Source organism: Rhinopithecus roxellana, chromosome 11 (genome assembly GCF_007565055.1).
Source record: "Rhinopithecus roxellana isolate Shanxi Qingling chromosome 11, ASM756505v1, whole genome shotgun sequence".
Taxonomy (NCBI): domain Eukaryota; kingdom Metazoa; phylum Chordata; class Mammalia; order Primates; family Cercopithecidae; genus Rhinopithecus; species Rhinopithecus roxellana.
Window position 1 is genome coordinate 116,702,085 of NC_044559.1, and position 20,870 is coordinate 116,722,954.

At 35.6% G+C, this 20,870-nt stretch overlaps 1 protein-coding gene across 5 annotated transcripts in view; it reads right to left on the minus strand.

Annotated features, from left to right (window-relative positions):
- Positions 1-20,870, minus strand: part of TRDMT1 (tRNA aspartic acid methyltransferase 1) — a 69,322-nt gene that overhangs the window by 16,728 nt on the left and 31,724 nt on the right. For 2 of the 5 annotated variants that reach the window (XM_030941012.1, XM_010354756.2), the window contains exons 2-7: positions 17,086-17,195; positions 7,739-7,815; positions 4,295-4,366; positions 3,607-3,672; positions 2,468-2,537; positions 1,309-1,392 (exon numbers count right to left, since the gene is read on the minus strand). In XM_030941012.1, coding sequence (XP_030796872.1) covers positions 1,309-1,392; positions 2,468-2,537; positions 3,607-3,672; positions 4,295-4,366; positions 7,739-7,815; positions 17,086-17,195 — 479 coding nt within the window. Of the gene's footprint in view, positions 1-1,308; positions 1,393-2,467; positions 2,538-3,606; positions 3,673-4,294; positions 4,367-7,738; positions 7,816-14,400; positions 14,511-17,085; positions 17,196-17,290; positions 17,412-20,870 lie in introns of those variants that run through there. The other 3 variants (XM_030941013.1, XM_030941014.1, XM_010354757.2) reach the window with 3 other exon arrangements.

Below are 20,870 nucleotides of genomic sequence, written 5' to 3' on the forward strand. Positions count from 1 at the left end.
TTCTAGATCCTTGAGGAATCGCCATACTGTTTTCCATAATGGTTGAACTAGTTTACAGTCCCACCAACAGTGTAAAAGTGTTCCTATTTCTCCACATCCTCTCCAGCACCTGTTGTTTCCTGACTTTTTAATGATTGCCATTCTAACTGGTGTGAGATGGTTTCATTGTGGTTTTGATTTGCATTTCTCTGATGGCGAGTGATGATGAGCATTTTTTCATGTGTCTGTTGGCTGTATGCATGTCTTCTTTTGAGAAATGTCTGTTCATATCCTTTGCCCACTTTTTGATGGGGTTGTTTTTTTCTTGTAAATTTGTTTGAGTTCTTTGTAGATTCTGGATATTAGCCCTTTGTCAGATGAGTAGATTGCAAAAATTTTCTCCCATTCTGTAGGTTGCCTGTTCACTTTGATGGTAGTTTCTTTTGCTGTGCAGAAGCTCTTTAGTTTAATTAGATCCCATTTGTCAATTTTGGCTTTTGCTGACGTTGCTTTTGGTGTTTTAGACATGAAGTCCTTGCCCATGCCTATGTCCTGAATGGTACTACCTAGGTTTTCTTCTAGGGTTTTTATGGTTTTAGGTCTAACATTTAAGTCTCTAATCCATCTTGAATTAATTTTCATATAAGGAGTAAGGAAAGGATCCAGTTTCAGCTTTCTACTTATGGCTAGCCAATTTTCCCAGCACCATTTATTAAATAGGGAATCCTTTCCCCATTTCTTGTTTCTCTCAGGTTTGTCAAAGATCAGATGGCTGTAGATGTGTGGTATTATTTCTGAGGACTCTGTTCTGTTCCATTGGTCTATATCTCTGTTTTGGTACCAGTACCATGCTGTTTTGGTTACTGTAGCCTTGTAGTATAGTTTGAAGTCAGGTAGCGTGATACCTCCAGCTTTGTTCTTTTGACTTAGGATTGTCTTGGCAATGCGGTCTCTTTTTTGGTTCCATATGAACTTTAAAGCAGTTTTTTCCAATTCTGTGAAGAAACTCATTGGTAGCTTGATAGGGATGGCATTGAATCTATAAATTACCTTGGGCAGTATGGCCATTTAATGATAAGTTTTTTAACTCATTTGTTTTCCAATGAGGAATAGAAAATTTGTTTTGTTTTGTTTTTGTTTTGTTTAAACCAATAAAAGTAGCAAGAGGAAAATGGCCTTGAAGAGAGACCTAGGGCATGGTCTATACTTTAGATTCCATAGGACACAGAGACACCTTCATGAAGCAGTTCTTGAAAATAAATTAGCAGACTAATATATATTTACAATAAATAAGTCATAATATTCATAATAAAATTCCAATAATAATACCTGACCAGGGGCTTGAAAAGGTAATGGTTTGGACTGAAGCTTTGCAATAAGAAAATACCGTAGCCTTGAATTTGGAATGCCAAGCTGTAAGCAAAGCAAAGCAGTTAGTTACTCTAGAAAATTAAAGAGAGCGGTACTAACTTTAGCAACAAGTTAAACAACAACAACAAAAAACTCATATGAGTCTACATTTAGCTTCTACCAGAGCAAAATTTGCTATGGATTTGTAGAAGACTCCATTGTAGTATATTGTAAACTATTAAGCTGCTACTTCGTACTTTTATTTGAATGAGTTAAAGATTGAAGCTGACAAATATATCTACAAGTCACTTCCGTTTTATATTTCCCAGCTAAGACATACTATAGATATTTTTACATTCATTATTGATAATATAGTAATAATTTAAAAATTCAAATATAGCTATTCTTGGCTATTTATTACCTCATTTTGTTAAAAAGGATGATTCACTATGTTTTACAAACTAAAAGGCAATAAATATGAAATAAATTTAAAGAAATCAAATATATTGCCAATTTCCACAGCTTATATCTTGAATTTTTATAATGGGTTTTCTATTAATTTCTGGGCAAAGAACAATATAATATGACTAAAGATCACAAGAAACCAACAAGAACAATAACAAAAAGCTGACAGCAATACTTGCAAAATTCAAATCTGTCAAATAACTTGTCTTATTATGATCAATTATTTAAATTTCTTATCCATGAAATGGAAGCAGTGTTTTCAACTTAATGTTATGTCCCCAAAGCAGTAATTAGAAAGTTATTATATGTTTGTTTTGTTTTCCATTTTGGATTATTTTGAAACATTAACATTATTAATTATTAACATTATTAACGTCGAGTTTGGAAATACCAAACTTGACATATTTCTAAAATATGCTATCCTTTGCTCTCTAAAAGAAAAATATAGTCTCTCTTTCAAGCTATATAATTTTTTTCATGAAATATGTGTGAATGAATTTATATGCATGCACTCAACTCTCCGGGAAGGAAGACCAATAATCTAAACTATTTTCAGAGTTTACCTATAATATTATCCAAAATAAAGCCATTCTGCTTATCGAATCAAATTTCCTTTGAGAGAAAAAGCCTTTAAATTATAATTTATATAAGCATTTATAACTGTGGTACCTACAGAGGTTGGAGATAATAGAAACTCTTGGTACTGAAAGCCACAATTTTCTATTGTTTGTATCAAGAGGTCTCTGAAAAGAAGAAGAAAAGAAAGCTTTCATCCGTTACTTGGAAAGGTGGTTCTTATTTAAATAATGTACACAAAAACTCTTCTTTTTTTTTGAGACAGAGTCTTGCTCTGTCACCCAGGCTGGAGTACAGTGGCACAATCTCGGCTCACTGCATCCTCCACCTGCTGGGTTCAAGCAATTCTCTGCCTTAGTCTCCTGAGTAGCTGGGATTACAGGTGCCCACCACCACACCTGGCTAATCTTTTTGTATTTTTAGTAGAGACAGGGTTTCGCCATCTTGGCCAGGCTGGTCTTGAACTCCTGACCTCATGATCCACCAGCTTCGGCCTCCCAAAGTGCTGGGAATACAGGCGTAAGCCACTGCGCCCGGCCCACAAAACCTCATTTTAAGTGAAAACTGTAACTTCACTTGTTTAGAAAGATAATGACCCTATGTTTTCACTAAGTTCAGCACCTGAGAAATAATATTGAATCAAAAGATATAGATAATTCTTTATTACAAATAAATAAAGCTGCCAGATAAATTATCCAAATTGATGAAAGTTAGAATTGCTAATCTAGTGATGATCAATCTGCCATGGGAACTAGAACTCTATCTTCTTCAAGGTAGCCAGTCAGATGGGAGCACTGTTAGAGACAGCAGCTGACGCAAGGACTCGGTGGATGCTTTCTCTCCAGCGGAGCCACCATCTGAAAGAACCCCAACAGGGATTCTTCCTGCATCCAGCTGTAGGGCAGAAATACTTGCCAACAGGACCAATTCTTACTGAAAACATTTCTACTTCCACAGAAATAAGCACCAATATAAATGGCTAAAATTGAGAAATGCCATTCTTACTAACCACTTACTCCAGAAAAATTCGAAAATATCAAAAGAGAAGAGAATCAGTTGAACAAAACTTTGTAATACTTTATATTATTAGTCAAAATCAACACTGATGAATAAGACATTTAACATATAAAATGTCAGAATGTATGCACTGGTTTTTAAGATTTTTATTTCACAACAGTTCCTACTATAAGATATACCAAGTCTAAGATGTATGCAAGACAAATACATTTTTTTTACCTTGTAGAAGATACTTCAAAACCTTTAACATTTTCCAAAAGAATATACTTTGGTAATTTTTGTAATCTAAAAAAAAAAAAAAAACACAAACAAATGGAATTCTAAATATCTCATTACTAAGAAGAAAAAGTAAAGAAAATCATTACTTGTGGGAAATATGAGGTAAGTAATTTTCTGAACTATTTTTAAAATGGAATTTTATAAGGCTGGAGACAACTTATATTTTATTCATTTTTCCCTTAAACATGGCACACTTGATAAAGTTAACATTTGAAATGTTAATTTCCATTGGAGTTGATCTCAAACACGGGTTCACACAGAGCCTCTGTGGTGACAACTGAAAAGGTTGCTACTCATATAGAAGGGTGGCTTTAAGGGTTTGCACTTAAAGGCCATGGGTAACAGCAGTCACTAACATTAGCACCATTTGCAACAACACTATGAACAGAGGCAGTAGAATCTAGCTATTAGGCTGTGACTCCCTGTCACTCACTGTGGTGGCAAGCGTGGAATTGTGAAACATTTGCAGTTATTCTATTAGCCACGGTAGGAGAAGACAAATGACATGCACAATATCTCAAGGGAGCATGTATAAATGGCTATCCTCTATAAAATGACAAACATCACATTCTTCCAGACCTAGAGTTTCAAATTAAGGGTAAGCTTGTACAGGAACCAAAGTTTTTACCTTGGGAGAATATTGAGAATATATAAGAAGCTATTCGTCCTTGAATCAGTCATATCACCCTGCCGACCAATCCTAAAGGGGTAAAAAAAAACACACACACACAAAGTTTATCAATAATCTGATAAAAAGATCTCAAATCACTTTTTAAGTCAAAACAGAGAATAAAAATAAGTTGGTCCTCATAAAAAATAGGGTCATCTTTGTTGTTACAGGGAAAAAAATACATTTATTCATTTAAAAAGAAAAAAGGGGTCCAGGCACAGTGGATCACACCTGTAATCCCAGCACTTTGGGAGGTGAGGCAGGTGGATCACTTGAGGTCAGGAGTTCGGGACCAGCCTGGCTGACATGGTGAAACACCGTTTCTACTAAAAATACAAAAATTAGGCCAAGTGTGGTGGCTCACACCTGTAATCCCAGCACTTCGGAAGGCTGAGGTGGGCAGAACACTTGAGCCCGGGAGTTCCAGACCAGTCTGGCCAACATGGCAAAACTCCATCTCTACTAAAAATTAGCTGGGCGTGGTGGGGCACACCTGTAATTCCACCTACTCAGGAGGCTGAGGCACAAGAATTGCTTGAACCTGGAAGGCAGAGGTTGAAAAGAAAAAAAATCCTTACATACCTAATAAGTACACTTAAAATTTATCTTTATAAAACAATATGACAAATGACTTATATTTAATCAAAAAAGAACAATAAGTCAATGCAGAATAAAACCAACTGTTCTCTTAAAATCACTTTGTTTAGAAAACACACACACATGTGCTGGCTGACTACACTTTTTGCTCTCCCCTTGGTGGTATAACGAGAGTTCAGATGAATGAGCTGCTGAATGGAGTAGCAACCTGAAGCTAATGGCACTGGTGGCCAATCTAAGCCAATCAAAGCAGTAGGTAAAACTAACACAATTTTGTCCAAAGTAAATAGGAGAGACTTAAGCTGAAGGCTAGATTCTATAAGCAGGAGGTTAGAGTAACTAGGGTCAAAACGAGTCATGTAAACAGGCAGTATTTGGGTTAGCAAGTAGATCCTACAAATAAGATTCACAACATGACCAAAGATAAAGCAGAAATGAAGACTTGAATTGAGTCTGAGCAGCAGGAACAGAGGACCAGGGTTCAAAAGCATCCTATTTATCTTCAGAGTCTTAAATAAGTTACTTGGCATTGTCGGTCAGTTTCCTCACACCTGATGGCAGGACCAAAACCATCAGTGGACCTGAGGTTCAGCTATGGGATTAGACTGGATGTGAACAGACTTCTCAGAAATCTTCAGTTCTTCTTATTCTGTCCTTTCCTGTCAGACTTTCACATGAGGACTACAGAATCAGTTACTCCTGTCATCAGCAGCTGGAGTTGTGCTAAGACAAGGGGGAGGTGGGAGTAGGAAAGCCACGGGGCCCTCTGCAGTATGACCTGAGGCTTCACAGAGTTGGAGCTGCATTCCGCTGTGTATAACCTGCTCACTGTACTCCGCAGGCCACACTCTCACACTCTCGTACTCCACTAGAGCCACCCTGAGATGGAATGGCCTCTGCCTGCTCTGATAAACTGCTAATCTACTTCCAGACACAGTTCAGACATCACCTCTGAAAGAATTCCCTTCTCTTGGTATGCGGCAAGCCCTTTTCTCCTCTGAACTCCTGTGACACTTTCAGCATTCTTTTATTATATAACTTATAATATAATTTAAGATAACATTATAAGATAATGATTTGTCAGCCATTCCCATTAGACTATAAGCTCCCAAAGAACAGGAACTACAGCATCAAAAATAATGCCTGGTTTGTAGGTGAACAATAAATCCTTGGGGAATTCATTTCCTAGAGAATTGTTTAAATAAATCCAAACCTAGATGGAAATTTAGCATTAGAATATTCATTTGTTGAATTAGACTGCTTATTACATATGATATTCTACTTAAAATCATGGAATATATAAAATGATTGACAAATCTTGGCTCTGACATTCTTTAATTGTATATCCTTGAGAAAACTAACCTTTCTATGTCCCAGTTTCTCATCTGTAAAATCATTATAGCAGCAATGGCTACCCCATAAGCTTGTTAAATTAAATGACATCCTCTGCATAAGACACTTAGAGGATTACTACTGCTATTATCATTTAAAATAATTCAAAAGACTCTTATTAAAAATATCTAAATGAAGATGAATTAGTCAAGATTTGGTTGAAGATACAATTTCCTGAAACATATAGCCAAATATTTATATATACACACATATATATGTAATTTTTTTAAATGAAGAGATTATGATGTTGCTATGAAAAGTCAGAATTATTCAATGTACATACGAATTTTAAGAAATGTAAAGTTCATAAGTGCATGCTCAACTAGCTTTTAAATTGTACAATTAAGCAATTTAGGACTTGAATATTTATTGCGGAAATTCACTTTGCTTAATCAGTATTAGAAAGATATTCTTGAATGCTCATTAGTTTAAATGAATTAAGGTAATTGGGGCTGGAAATAAACATTGTGTCTTAGGTAAGTATAAAAGAGGTATCCTATAGTATTGCATATCTACTTTTGACCAAATTAATTTGCTCATCTGGTAGCAATTGCTATTTCCTTTGTGATCAATGCTTAATTATAAATATGAATGGAGGCTGGGCACGGTAGCTCCGCCTGTAATCCCAGCACATTGGGAGGTCGAGGTGGGAGGATAGCTTGAGTCCAGGGCTTTCAGGCCAGCCATGGCAACATAGTGAGATGCCATCTCTACAAAAAATTTAAAAATTAGCTGGGCATGGCAGTGTATACCTTTAGTCCCAGCTACTCAGGAGGCTGAGGCAGAAGGATTGCTTGAACCTGGGAGATTAAGGCTGCAGGGAGCTGTGATCATACTACTGTACTGCAGCCTGGGTGACAGAGCAAGACCCTGCCCCAATAATTATTATTTAAAAATAAATACATACAAACATAAGTAGATAAAAGGATTTATGAAAAAATTTCCAAACTATGAAATGCAGCTAATAAACTTCAAAATGTCCATGCTTGACACTATGGTATGATTTGATTTAGTAAGTCCTTCAAAAGCACTTTCTCAGCACTTGATATAGTTTGGCTGTGTCCCCATCCAAATCTCATCTTGAATTTCCACGTGTTGTGGGAGGGACCCAGTGGGAGGTAACTGAATCATGGGGGCAGGTCTCTGCTGTGCTGTTCTTGTGACAGTGAATAAGTCTCATGAGATCTGATGGTTCTATAAAGGGCAGTTTCCCTGCACAACCTCTCTCCCTTTACCTGCTGCCCGTGACTTGTTCCTCCTTGCCTTCCGCCATGATTGTGAGGTTTCCCTAGCCACATGGAACTGTAAGTCTAGAAAACCTCTTTCTTTTTGTAAATTGCCTAGTCTCAGGTATGTTTTTATCAGCAGCATCAAAATGGACCAATACAACACTGAAATATTTATGACACATACCTTGTGAATGGCTGGCATGGAGGGCTCATTAAAATCATATCAAAAGATAATCTGTCAAACTCTTCGAGTGTAATGCCCTGAGGAATGAACATTTGGGGGAACAAAAACATAAAAACATGGATAGAATGGGGAAGAAGGAAAATACTAACTATAACTAAATATATCAGAAACTGAAACAGTTTATAATACAATGCTTGTCAAATCAACTTTGGTAAACTAACTTCTCAAAGCAATACTGTGAAGGAAGTGGGGCAGTAAACTGAAGCTATAAGAAATTAAGTGACTTCCCCCAAGTTCCCAGCACCAGCCCAGAGCTGGAACAATTGTTTCCTGGATCCTAAGCACATCTGGCCTGTATCACGCCTCAAGAGTAACACTGCTGTTTTCTGGAGTAAAACATGGAGAACCTTATTTTATAATTGACCATTTTCATGGGGATGGGGTCTAGGAAATTTTTAAATACCTACCTGTCAATAATGTTCTTTATTTAGCAAATGTGATACGCAGACCAGTCACCATCCCTTTCATATACATCTGTTAATATATTATCAAATGGAAAAGGGCCTAATTCTCAGCCACAAATATTTGCAGTTGTGTGCAATGAACTTCAAATGATTGCTGACAAGATGAATCAAAAGAATTCCTAATGGGCTAACTAGCTGAAAACTGTGCTATATTTGCTCCCTTTCTATATCTCAGAAGACAAACACAGGGAAGCACACGTCAGGGGTTTGCCAACTCACATTAAGCATTCTCAGTGCCCATCTTTAGCTAGAAACTTAAAGAAATCAGTCCAGAATCAAAACCTTCCTAATTATAACCTACTTCTAAGAAGTTCAAGCACATGAATAAAGCAGGAAAAGCTTTACTCTGAATTCTGTAAAGAGTGAGTTAACGTGAGAACATGTCAGCTGTCTCCATTGTATTAACAGTTTGAATGTGCATGTCTATCAGTTTTTGATCATAGGATTTTAAATAATTACAGATACATTTATGAAAATGAAATCAAAATTAGATATTGAAAATTTCCTAAAGCACTTCTCGACTCCGCTGAGCTAAGGAAAGCAATCTGAAAATTCTACAATGAGCAGTCTGCCAGAACACACGGGGCAGGGTATCAGCATATCGCATTCAAGTTCAACAGCCTGTATATACAGGGCCATTATGATAAGCAACTGGACATGGAATGATAACAGCTACATTCCTAAAACTAAAGTAAAAATAAAACAACAATCTCTCATAGCAATTATTCCAGGGGCATCCTATGTCTAGAATCAAAAGGAAGTAAACAGAGTCAATGTCTCTAATACAACTAGCCACTAAAAAAGTTACAGCTTTAACAGATTCTTTTTTTGTATACACATACTTTAAGTTCTGGGGTACATGTGCACAATGTGCAGGTTTGTTACATATGTATACATGTGCCATGTTGGTGTACTGCACCCATTAAAACTCATCATTTACATTAGGTATTTCTCCTAATGCTATCCCCTCCCCGCTCCCCCACCCCATGACAGGCCCCAGTGTGTGATGTTCCCCACCCTGTGTCCAAGTGTTCTCATTATTCAATTCCCACCTATGAGTGAGAACATGCGGTGTTTGGTTTTCTGTCCTTGCGATAGTTTGCTCAGAATGATCATTTCCAGCTTCATCCATGTCCCTGCAAAGGACATGAACTCATCCTTTTTTATGGCTGCATAGTACTCCATGGCATATATGTGTCACATTTTCTTAATCTAGTCTGTCACTGATGGACATTTGGGTTGGTTCCAAGTCTTTGCTATTGTGAATAGTGCCACAATAAACGTATGTGTGCATGTGTCTTTATGACAGCATGATTTATAATCCTTTGGGTATATGCTCAGTAATGGGATGGCTGGGTCAAATGGTATTTCTAATTCTAGATCCCTGAGGAATCGTCACACTGTCTTTCACAATGGTTTAACTAGTTTACAGTCCCACCAACAGTGTAAAAGTGTTCCTATTTCTCCACATCCTCTCCAGCACCCATTGTTTCCTGACTTTTTAATGATCGCCATTCTAACTGGTGTGAGATGGTATCTCATTGTGGTTTTGATTTGCATTTCTCTGATGGCCAGTGATGATGAGCATTTTTTGAAAATAGTGATTTTTTAATAGTGTAGGCCAACTGATAAGGCAATCAGGCAAAAATTCATCACTAAATTGAACCATTCACAACTTATTTAACCTGGTATTCTAGGTCAATGAAAATGTATTTGGATTAAATAAAGCAGTCATGGAAATACACAGGTTATCTTTAATGACTAAATATTTTAAAGCCAATGGAAATTGACTTTTTACATTATATGATGATACAAGTTAAGGAAAACACTTTTGCTTTCAGACAATATTAGATCAGGTCAGTGTGCTAACATTGTTCATCCCGTGTTGACTGGCAGGTGTATATGTCCCTCTGCCTGCCTTCTTGCTTATTTTCTCAGAAAGTTTCCTGGCTATTCTTAAACTTAATTTTCATTTGAACTTTAGGAAGAACTTGGCGATTAGAAAACAACAACTTTTGACTATTTTATTGAAGTGTTAGTGAAAGAGAGCCAACATTTTTACAATATTCAGCCATCCTATCCAAAACCACAGTACGCTTTCATCATTTTCAAGTCTCTTTAACCTCCATATGAATTAGATTTCTTGTTATATAGATTCTTGTGTTGTTACTAAAAATAGGAACTTTCTCCTATTATGTTTCCTAGTAGGTTTTTGTTTGTATATAGTATGCTATAGGTTAGCATATTTTTGTAGCCAGCCTCCTTATTAAAGCACTAGGTATTCCTCATATACTATTTTTGCTTAACTTGTTAGTGTTTTCTGGCATATTCAATCACATTTTTAAATCTCTATTTCTATTTATATGATATTTCTCTGTGTAAGTACATTAGCGAACAGTTCCACAACAATATCAATTAGTCGTGCTAATGGTGGACATCCTTGTCTTTTTATTATTTTAGTGAGAATACTTTTAAAGTTTCACCATTTGGTATGTTACTGGGTTTAGATGTGTGTGTGTGTGTGTGTGTGTGTGTGTGTGTGTGTGTGTGTGTGTGTGTATGTGTGTGTGTGCAGTCAAGGTCTCAGGCAACCAGGCCAGCAGTCATGCTCTTGGAACATTTGCATACTTAGTCCCAGAGCCTTCATTCCGAGGTCTCCTTATCTGAGGCCTCGAGCAGAACTTCTCTGCCAAGGCCTCCTTGTGTGGGGAGGTGTGGGAAACCCTGAAGACCCTGACGACACTTGAAGAGTGTGCCACCCTGACTCAGTCCCCAGCACTTTTCCACTACTAGCCCTCCCTGCTTGCCCTTCCCTTAAGGCCAAGGATTCCCTCAACAGTGAGAGGGCCCTCACATCTACACAGATCCATGGGTAAATGGAACCGGGAGAGTGGTGTTGTCTCTGCTTAATTTAGATTCTTGCCAGTAACACCACCGTAAGTGAGTGAAGGCTTAACTCCTTTGTTTTTGGCTTGTTGCCTTAATCAGCTACTTTGATGCTCTGACAGCTGAGCTTTCTCTTTCCCACTCTGATGAGACCCTGACAGTAATAACATTGAATAATGTCCTAAAAAATTGATAGTTTCATTTATCTGCAAAGACATATTTTTTGTGTCTCACTGCCTCTTCCCACTCCAATTACATTATTACCTCTACACTGCAAAACTTTACAACATTTTCACCTATTTTCTAACCACAGTTTTCCTCCTAACATGGCAGCTTCATTCCTGGGTTTTCTACTTTGATTCATCTCTTGCTTAGCTAGATTAAGTGATGGAGTCATCTGTTCCAGAAGGGCTCATGGATGTTACATTGTAAGTTTCATTTTAGGAAAATTTTTATCTATTTTTACTAAGAGTTTTTGTTCCACTGGAGTCATTCTCTTCTTCAGAGGCATTAATGATATTTATCATGGATCACTCTGTCTTCGGTAGCTAGCATTTACTCTACAATATGTAACTGGAGAAAGTGAAGAAAGAGATCAGAGATTGTTTTTGAAGCAATAATGGTCAAAACCCCCAAATTTGATGAAAATTATAAGTAAGAAAAGCACCACAAGGTCCAAGCACTACAAATAAAGAAAAACATAAAAAGCACATCAAAATAAAACTTTTCAAAACATGTGATAAAGATAAAATCTTAAATGTAGACAGAGAAAGACACAATATATTAAGAGGAATGAAAACAGAAATTATTACAGACCTTAAGTCAGAAATTAAGCAACCCAGCTAACACTGGAAAGTATTAAAAGAAAACAAACAGATTTTTACAAAAATATCTTTCAAAATGAATGCAATCAAAGATTCAGTGGGCCAGGCACAGTGGCTCATGCCTGCAATCCCAGCACTTTGAGAGGCTGATGTGAGAGGATCAGTTGAGCCCAAGAGTTTGAGACCAGCCTGGGTGACACAGTGAGACCCTGTCTCTCCAAAAAAGAAAAAAAAATCCGTAAAAATTATATTTCACAATGAAGACAAAATAAAGCACTTTTTACTCAAAAGTACCAAGGTCATTTGTCCCTTTCTATATATACCCAACAAGAAACACTAAAGAAGGTTTTTCAGGAAGAAGAAAAATTATATCACATGCAAACTTTGATCTAAAACATGAGGATAAAAAGTGCTGAGGTCGGGCATGGTGGCTCACGCCTGTAATCCAGCACTATAGGAGACCGAGGCGGGTGGATCACGAGGTCAGGAGATCGAGACCATCTTGGCTAACACAGTGAAACCCCATCTCTACTAAAAATACAAAAAAAAAAAGCCGGGTGTGGTAGCAGGTGCCTGTAGTCCCAGCTAACCAGGAGGCTGAGGCAGGAGAATGGCGTGAATCTGGGAAGCGGAGCTTGCAGTAAGCTGAGATCAGGCCACTGAACTCCAGCCTGCGCGACAGAGCAAGACTCTGTCTCAAAAAAAAAAAAAAAAAAAAAAAAAAAAAAAAAAAAAAAAAAAAAAAGCTGAAAATTGTAGACATATAGACAAATGTAAAAGACTTTTTGTGCTTTTTAAAAGTTCTTTAATAGATATTTGACTACTTAATCCAAAAAATAGTAACAATGTATGTTGGTGCCTATAACATTTTCAGCAGTAAAATGCAAGACAAAATATCAAAATAGACCAGTAGGGGAAATTGGAGGTATACTGTGAAAATTTAAACATAAAGTGGTATAATGTTATTTGAAGGTGGGCTTCCACAAATAATAGATGCATATTGTAAACCCTAGAGAATCCAATAAGAAAATAAAACAAAGATAGATATAGATATGTAGACATTTAAAAAGAAATTTCAGTTTACGTTGAATAAATACTATGACTAATTGTCTTAAAAAAGACATTAGTGAAGAATAACGAATTTTTTAAAAATCCAAATAGGCAAGAAAAGAGGGAAAAAGAAACAAAAGACAGATTAGAGAAAAAGGAAACAAGTAACAAGGTAGTTAAATTAAGCTCGACCATATTCTAACAAGATTAAATGTAAAGGTTACAAAACTCCAATTAAAAGGCAGAGATTATAAGACTGAATAAGAAAAAAGATCCAACTATATTCTGTCTACAATAAGCCTAACTTAAATATAAAAATATAATTAGGATAAAATTAAAAGGATGAAAGTATATGTGCAAACATTAACAAATAGATAGCCTCAATAACCTTATAGCAATTTGAAAAATTAAATTCATAAACACCTTCCCAAAGGAAAAAGAAAAGAAAAAAAACTCCAGGACCAAAAGGCTTTACTAACAAAATTCTATCAAATGTTTATAGCGGAACTAATATCTGTTCCTCACAAACTCTTCCAGAAAATATGACCCTACTATTATTCTAATACTGAAACCATACTAAAACATTATGAAGAAACCACAAAAAAAATTATGCAGGTAAATGCAAAAATTCTTAATAAAATATTAGCAAACTGGATCCAGTACTACATTAAAAAGATGATTCATCATGACTAAGTAGGATTTATTCCAGGAATTGCAACATTGATATAATATTCAAAAAAGTAATTAATATAGTTACCATATTAAAGCATTAAAATGAAAAATAATATAGTCACATCAAAAGATTCAGAAAACACACTTAACAAAATTCAACACCAATTCATAATAAAAATTCTCAGAAATCAGATGTTAAGGAACTTTCTTAACCTGATAATAGGCATCTACAAAAAACTTTAACATCATACTAAATGACAAATGACTAAATACTACACTCCTAACATCTGGAAAAAAGCAAAGATATCCACTTTAACCCTTTTTAGTTAACATTGTACAACAGATCCCAGACAATGCAATAAGATAAGAAAAAAAAAGTCACAAATTGAAAGGGGAAAAGTAAAATTGTCTTTTGGACAACATAATTGCATTTGGAGAAAATCCTTTAAAAATTCATTTTTGCTAGCGAGACTAATACGTGAATATAGAAGCCACAGGATACAAAGCAATAAACAAAAATAAGTATATTTTTATATACTAGCAACAAACAATTGGAAAATGAATTTCAAAAAGACTCACCTGTAATAGCACCAAACCCCACAAATATTTAGGGAAAAATTAACCAACATATGTGTGAGACTTATACACTAAATATTAGAAAACATTGCTGATAAAAACTAAAGAAGACCTGAATAAAAGGAGATACCATATCTGTGCATTGGAAGACTCCATTTTATTAGGATGTCAGTTCTCCCAAAATGAATCAGTGTAATTTCAATCAGCTTTTTTTTTTTTAGAAATTGGCAAGCTGATCCTAATATTTACACAGAAATGTAAAGAATAGTGCAGCCAAATTAACCTAGAAAAAGAGAAACAGAAGTTCAAGAACTTAACACCGCCTGAATTCAATATATACTATAAAGCTACAGCAATCAAAACAGTGTTACTGGTATAATAATAAACATAAACACTACTGAAGAGAGAGTTCAGAAATAGACCACACATACATGATTTTTTAACATAAAGGCATCAAAGAAATTGATGAGGGAAAGGACATTCTTTTCAGTAAATGGTTCTGGGACAACATTATGTCCCCTTGTGAGAAAACAAATAAATCTTGACCCATACCTCACAATCTACACAAAAAGTAACCTTAAATGTTCAAAGACCTAAATGTAAAACTAAAACTATAAAATTTCAGAAAACAGGAGAAAACTTGAGTAAGCAAAGATTCCTTAGGACACAAAAAACATGTCCTTTACCAGAAAAAACAAAAATGGTAACATCTGTGTTTTGACAGACATAGTTAAGGAAATAAAAAGAGAAGCTACAGAATTGGAGAAGATATTTGTTATGCATATTTCTGACAACTTAAATCCAGAAAAGATAAACAACTCTCACAAATAATAATAATACAAATACCCAAATAATAAAAATTGGGCAAGAAATTTATTGGCAGAGAAGATATACAAATTGCCAATAAACACATAAAAAGATACTCAACCTCATTAGTCATCAGGGAAAGGCGAATTAAAAACCATAATACCACTAAATGCTCACTAAAATGGCTAAAATTTAAAAGACCAGCAATATCAAGTGTTGGCAAGGATGTGAAATTTCTCAGTTAAACATTAATAGTGACAATGTAAAATGGTAAAAACACTGAAAAAACTTGGAAAATTTGGTATTTTCTCATAAAGTTTAATAAATTTAGGTATTTATCCACAATAAATGAAAACTAAGATCGACACAGATTTGTACATAAATGTTCACTGCGACTTTACTTTGTAATGGTAAAAAACTAGAAATGATTTAAATGTCTATAATAATGTGAATAGATACATATATTGTAGTATATGATATTCTATTATACAAAATATTACTCAACAATAAAAGAAGAGCAAACTACTGATATACAACAAAATATGATGAATTTCAAAACCATCAACACTAAACAAAACCAGTTCCACCCAAAAGAATTACACTCTTACGATTTTATTTGTGATATACTAGAAAGGGAAAACTTAATCCATAATGAAAAGAAAGCAGATCCATCATCACCTGGGTTGGGGTTGGAGACTGACGGAAATGTGGCACTAAGAACAACTTAGCATGCCGGAAATGTTCTAAGTCTTGATTGTGGTGGTGGCAGTTACACGGTTGATGACTGAGTCGAAACTCAAACTGCCCAATTAAAATTACATACAATAAACTACATGTTTATTGCATGTAAATTATGGCTTCATGAGAAAATTTGTTTGTAAAATTTTTCATGATAAATTAGGAGAAAAAACACAATTTCTTTTTTTTTTTTTTTTTTTTGAGACAAAATCGCCCAGGCTGGAGTGCAGTGACGCGATCTTGGCTCACTGCAACCTCCGCCTCCCAGGTTCAAGCGATTCTCCTGCCTCAGCCTCCTGAGTAGCTGGGACTACAAGCTTATGCCACCACAGCTGGCTAATTTTTGTATTTTCAGTCGAGACTAGGTTTCACTATGTCAGCCAGGCTGGTCTAAGAACTCCTGACCCCATGATCCACCTGCTTCGGCCTCCCAAAGTGCTGCGATTACAGGCGTGAGCCACGGCGCCCGGCCAATTTCACATTATTTTAAAATAACTCAACATAAATCAGTGTTTCAATACTTGTGCTGAAGTCACCACAGGTGAAAAAGGTTAACCTTGACAGGTTTGCTAAAACAAGAAGGATTCAGTAAAAGCCAATGATTTTCTCCCTTGTTCTTATTGCATACTATATATACTATGTAAGTATTTTATAAAAGTAAATACTTTTTCGAAGTTTGATATCACCACAGAACCAAGCATTTAGAAGTCAAGCATATCCTTACATTTCAGTTATTTCTCTGAGAGAACAAAATATTGATCTCCCTCTCTATAGCTGGACATTTTTTGTTTGTTTTTGTTTTTGAGACGGAGTCTCGTTCTGTCACCCAGGCTAGAGTGCAGTGGTGCCATCTTGGCTCACTGCAAGCTCCGCCTCCCGGGTTCACACCATTCTCCTGCCTCAGCCTCCCGAGTAGCTGGGACTACAGGCGCCCGCCAACATGCCCAGCTAATTTTTTGTATTTTTAGTAGACACGGGGTTTCACCGTGTTAGCCAAGATGGTCTCGATCTCCTGACCTTGTGATCTACCCGTCTCGGCCTCCCAAAGTGCTGGGATTACAGGCGTGAGCCACCGCACCCGGCCGCTGGACATTTTTTTTAAAGCATGCTATCTTCTGATAGGATATAAAATGTTAATTCCCTTCTCCTGAACTCTTAAATTTATATATGCTTTATCTTCCAATTAAGCCACCAGAAACCAGTATTTGCCAGTGTTTTTCAATCACATTTCCCTTGCTACATACTTATTAAAACAATGACAATTACTTACTTCAATTGTCTTGGCAAGTAACTGTGTGTGAGGAAAATTATACTTGTATACTTCATTAGCGACAGTGTTGACATCAATGGCAGCCACCACTTGTGCAGGTATACAGCTTTCTGTAATGACAAATGGAGTATCTTGAAAAGAAAAGTCCTTAAGTTCATTATAGAAAGAAATCAAAACAGCAGAATTTAGTAATCCATTTTCTTACTTCCTCATGCATTAGCCTGATCTCAGACTGTCAATGGAAGGTCAGGCCCGGGGAAGCCAGGCATGAAGTGAAATATTTGGACGTGGACTTCTGGTTCATCTCTCTAAACAGCATTCCAATGCTAAAGATAAGATTTAAATATTTTAGTGCTTACCTCTTATATTTGCTTTCCTCCCTCATTAAGAGACACACTTATAAGTCAAATAGAAAGTTTTCCTAAGTTAAACCAAAAATTGAAAAGTGAGGCATATACTAAAAGCCCTATGATTTGGAACTTTATATAAATAAATTACCATTTGTTCTGTACCTTCTCACATTAATACAAAGCTGCTTCACAGTACCATTGAAAATGCTTTAAGTTTTTTCTTTTTTTTAGTAACAGCTTTATTGAGATGTAATTCACATTTGACAAAATTCACCCAATTAAAGCTTACATAAATTTTTAAATGAGATGAACAATTAATTGGCATCCAAATGTAAATGGTTTATTTACCAACATCTTAAATGTTGACAGACCAGGAGAGAATATAAGAAGAATAAGGGAAATAATTATAAAGGAATGTCTTCACTGCCCTTCTGTCTTGCTGGTGAAGAAAAGCATTTTCAAAATGTTTTCAGATTCAGAGAATTCTAGCATATTCTTTAATGTTAGTCAGAATTGGAACTCCACAATTGCAGCCATAGTTGTATTTTAAAATGACCACCCTCTTTCCCCAAACATGCATAAAACCAATTATGTGCATGCCCTGACCCAAGTCAGGAAAAAGTGTGAAGTTTTAAAAATAAAAGCATTTGAGACTTAAGAAAATCATCAGAGAAAACAATACAATATTATATAGTAGTTCCAAGTAGCCATTTCTTTAACACCATTAGCTGGTTAATAGTTAGCTGCTTAGCTTAGCCCAAATATCAAAAAAGAAAAAAAAAAAAAAAAGAATGGTGTGAGGAACTAGGACTCATGCAGCAGACACCTGGCAATAAAAGCAGACCACAGAAGACAAGGCAAGGAGAAAGGTTCACACACACTCAGAAAACAATCATAACCTTCCACTGAGGCCTAGAAGAGATGAAGCCAGGAAGAAAAGAAAGGCAAAAATGTCCCCAAGGATTTATACTAAATGGCTGCTAGGCTCAAGACACTCAGCTAGGACCAGTTATCCCCGAGGCATCCTGCTGAAAAGTAAGATTCCCTGTGTGCTGCAAACTTGGTGGTCTAATTAGTAATACCATAGACAGCTGTCTCTTCTGCATTTAAGTGTAGTAACTAGTCACTGGCCTTAGCATAAAATAAATTTAAGGTTATAAATCATATCTGTTAAAGACATCAGATCTTGAAACACAAATCAAGAAGGCTTCTAAACAACAGAAAATACTAATATATAAGGATCAATTTGCAAAATCACAAAACTATCATAATTCAAGTCAAGAATTAAGCTACTACTAATCACTGTAAGAGAGCTGACAATTAAACTTCATTGTACTATTTTACTGTTTTGTTAAATAAGATATGTTCTAATCAGCATGATGTAGCTTGCTTGTATTTCCACTATATATGAAGCAAACTGGGATTGCCTGACGTTGGTTAATAGGACTTTTATCTTTTATTCAGGTTGAGTGAAAATGTACAGTGATGTGCTGAATCTGTACTATAATCAATAATTAATTTTATGTTCTTGTGTTATATGCCTGGAGGTCACAAAAACTGACAAAAATCAACTGCCAAATGAGTGTTTCATACAGTGATCCAAAAACTGATGAACTGAAAGTTCTTTCTCAGGAAAGAATAGATTTTCAAAGCCAATAAGCACATGCACTGCTTGCATGCATTGATGCACATATTTTAGACTATTATAAAATTAGGACTTACTGCATAACTTAAAAAGTTATTTCCATTAAGAGAAATGGATGTACTAACATATTACTGACACTAATTCAACTTGCCTTCTCAAAATAGAATTGGGGGGCAGTTATTGTTTCTAAGGAAAAGGTTAAATTTATAGCTAAGTTTTAAAAAGCAAACCTGTCAATTCTGTCAAAATTTTAACTTGAGCTCCAAAGACAAGTTGTCTTGATATTTCTTAGTATACGGTTTAAATCTATAATCTCCAAAATTCTTTACTTTTAAGTCACATATATAGATTTTGAGAATATATAATTAAAAATGCCAAAGTGAACATAATTCTATAGAATTTTGCCTATGTGAGCTCCATCACTTGAGTGATCCAAGAATAGTAATTCTCAAAAAGGAGGCAGAATTTGGGAAAGGGATTCGTGAATATCTTCTCATTGAAATAGAGGAAGAGGATGTGTTTTCAGTACTTTGACATATTACTTTGCCTAGACTTTATTCATGATATTTCAGTTATTATTCAGGATTTTGTATTTATTAACAGGAAGCCTGATTAAAAAAAAAAAAAAGTGAGATATCCTACTTAGAGAAACACAATTATTTTATTTTATTTTATTTATTTATTTATTGAGAGAGCGTCTCACTCTGTTGCCCAGGCTAGAGTTCAGTGGTGTGATCTTGGCTCACTGCAACCTCCACCTCCCAGGTTCAAGCAATTTGATTCTCCTGCCTCAGTCTCCAGAGTAACAGAAACTACAGGCACATGCCACCACACCCAGCTAATTTTCGTATTTTTAGTAGAGACAGGGTTTCACCGTGCTGGCCAGGCTGGTCTCGAACTCCTGACCTCAAGTGATCTGCCTGCCTCAGATTTTCAAAGTGCTGGGATTACAGGCATGAGCCACCATGCTTGGCTGAGAAACACAACACAAATTATTTTAAAAGGTTGTCAGGTTGGCTCTGTAAGGAATGCATAAGGACATCAGGCTTCCATTTATATGAGGACTAAATTTAAAAGGTAGATTTAGTTATTTCCAGAGAGACTTCTAGGTGAGATGTTAGAAATGTCACTGAGGATACATACATAATTCTTGCTTTCAATATGCTTCTTATCAAAATAGACAAGAAACACACGCACACACACACACACACACACGAATAGCAATACTTTCCTTTCTTTTTCTGATGATTCTTTCTGGAAAAGCTGTAGGGAAGAACTTTTTGTTTGTAGTAGTGAAAAGCTTTGCAAGTTCACACTTTTCTTGACTTTCCTAACCAAATAAATCAAAAAATTTAACTGTTCTTGTGTAGTTATTAATATGGGGAAAAAATCAATATTTACAAAATGTAAATGCAAATGTAAAAAACGTAATTGTAAAGATATTATGCTAGATAATATAATGCGGTTTGGAGTTTTGAGGAGGACCTTGAGAAAGAAAATTAAGGCATAACCAGTCCACTCTGAAATAAGGAAAGACATTTTTAAAATTCTGTTCCTTCTTTATTATTTATTTTCTAATATATATCTCATATAGGTGAGTAACTACTGAATTACTCATTATACTCATACCTGAGACATTTAATCAGGTATGTTAACACTGACATCTAGTTGTAAGATGAAATATCGGTTGAATATATCCAAGGTCCTTTCACTCAAAGTGCTGGCTCAGTTAGGAATAAAAGTACTAAAGAACGTACAGACCTATAAGGATCTGAACTTAAAATTGCTGC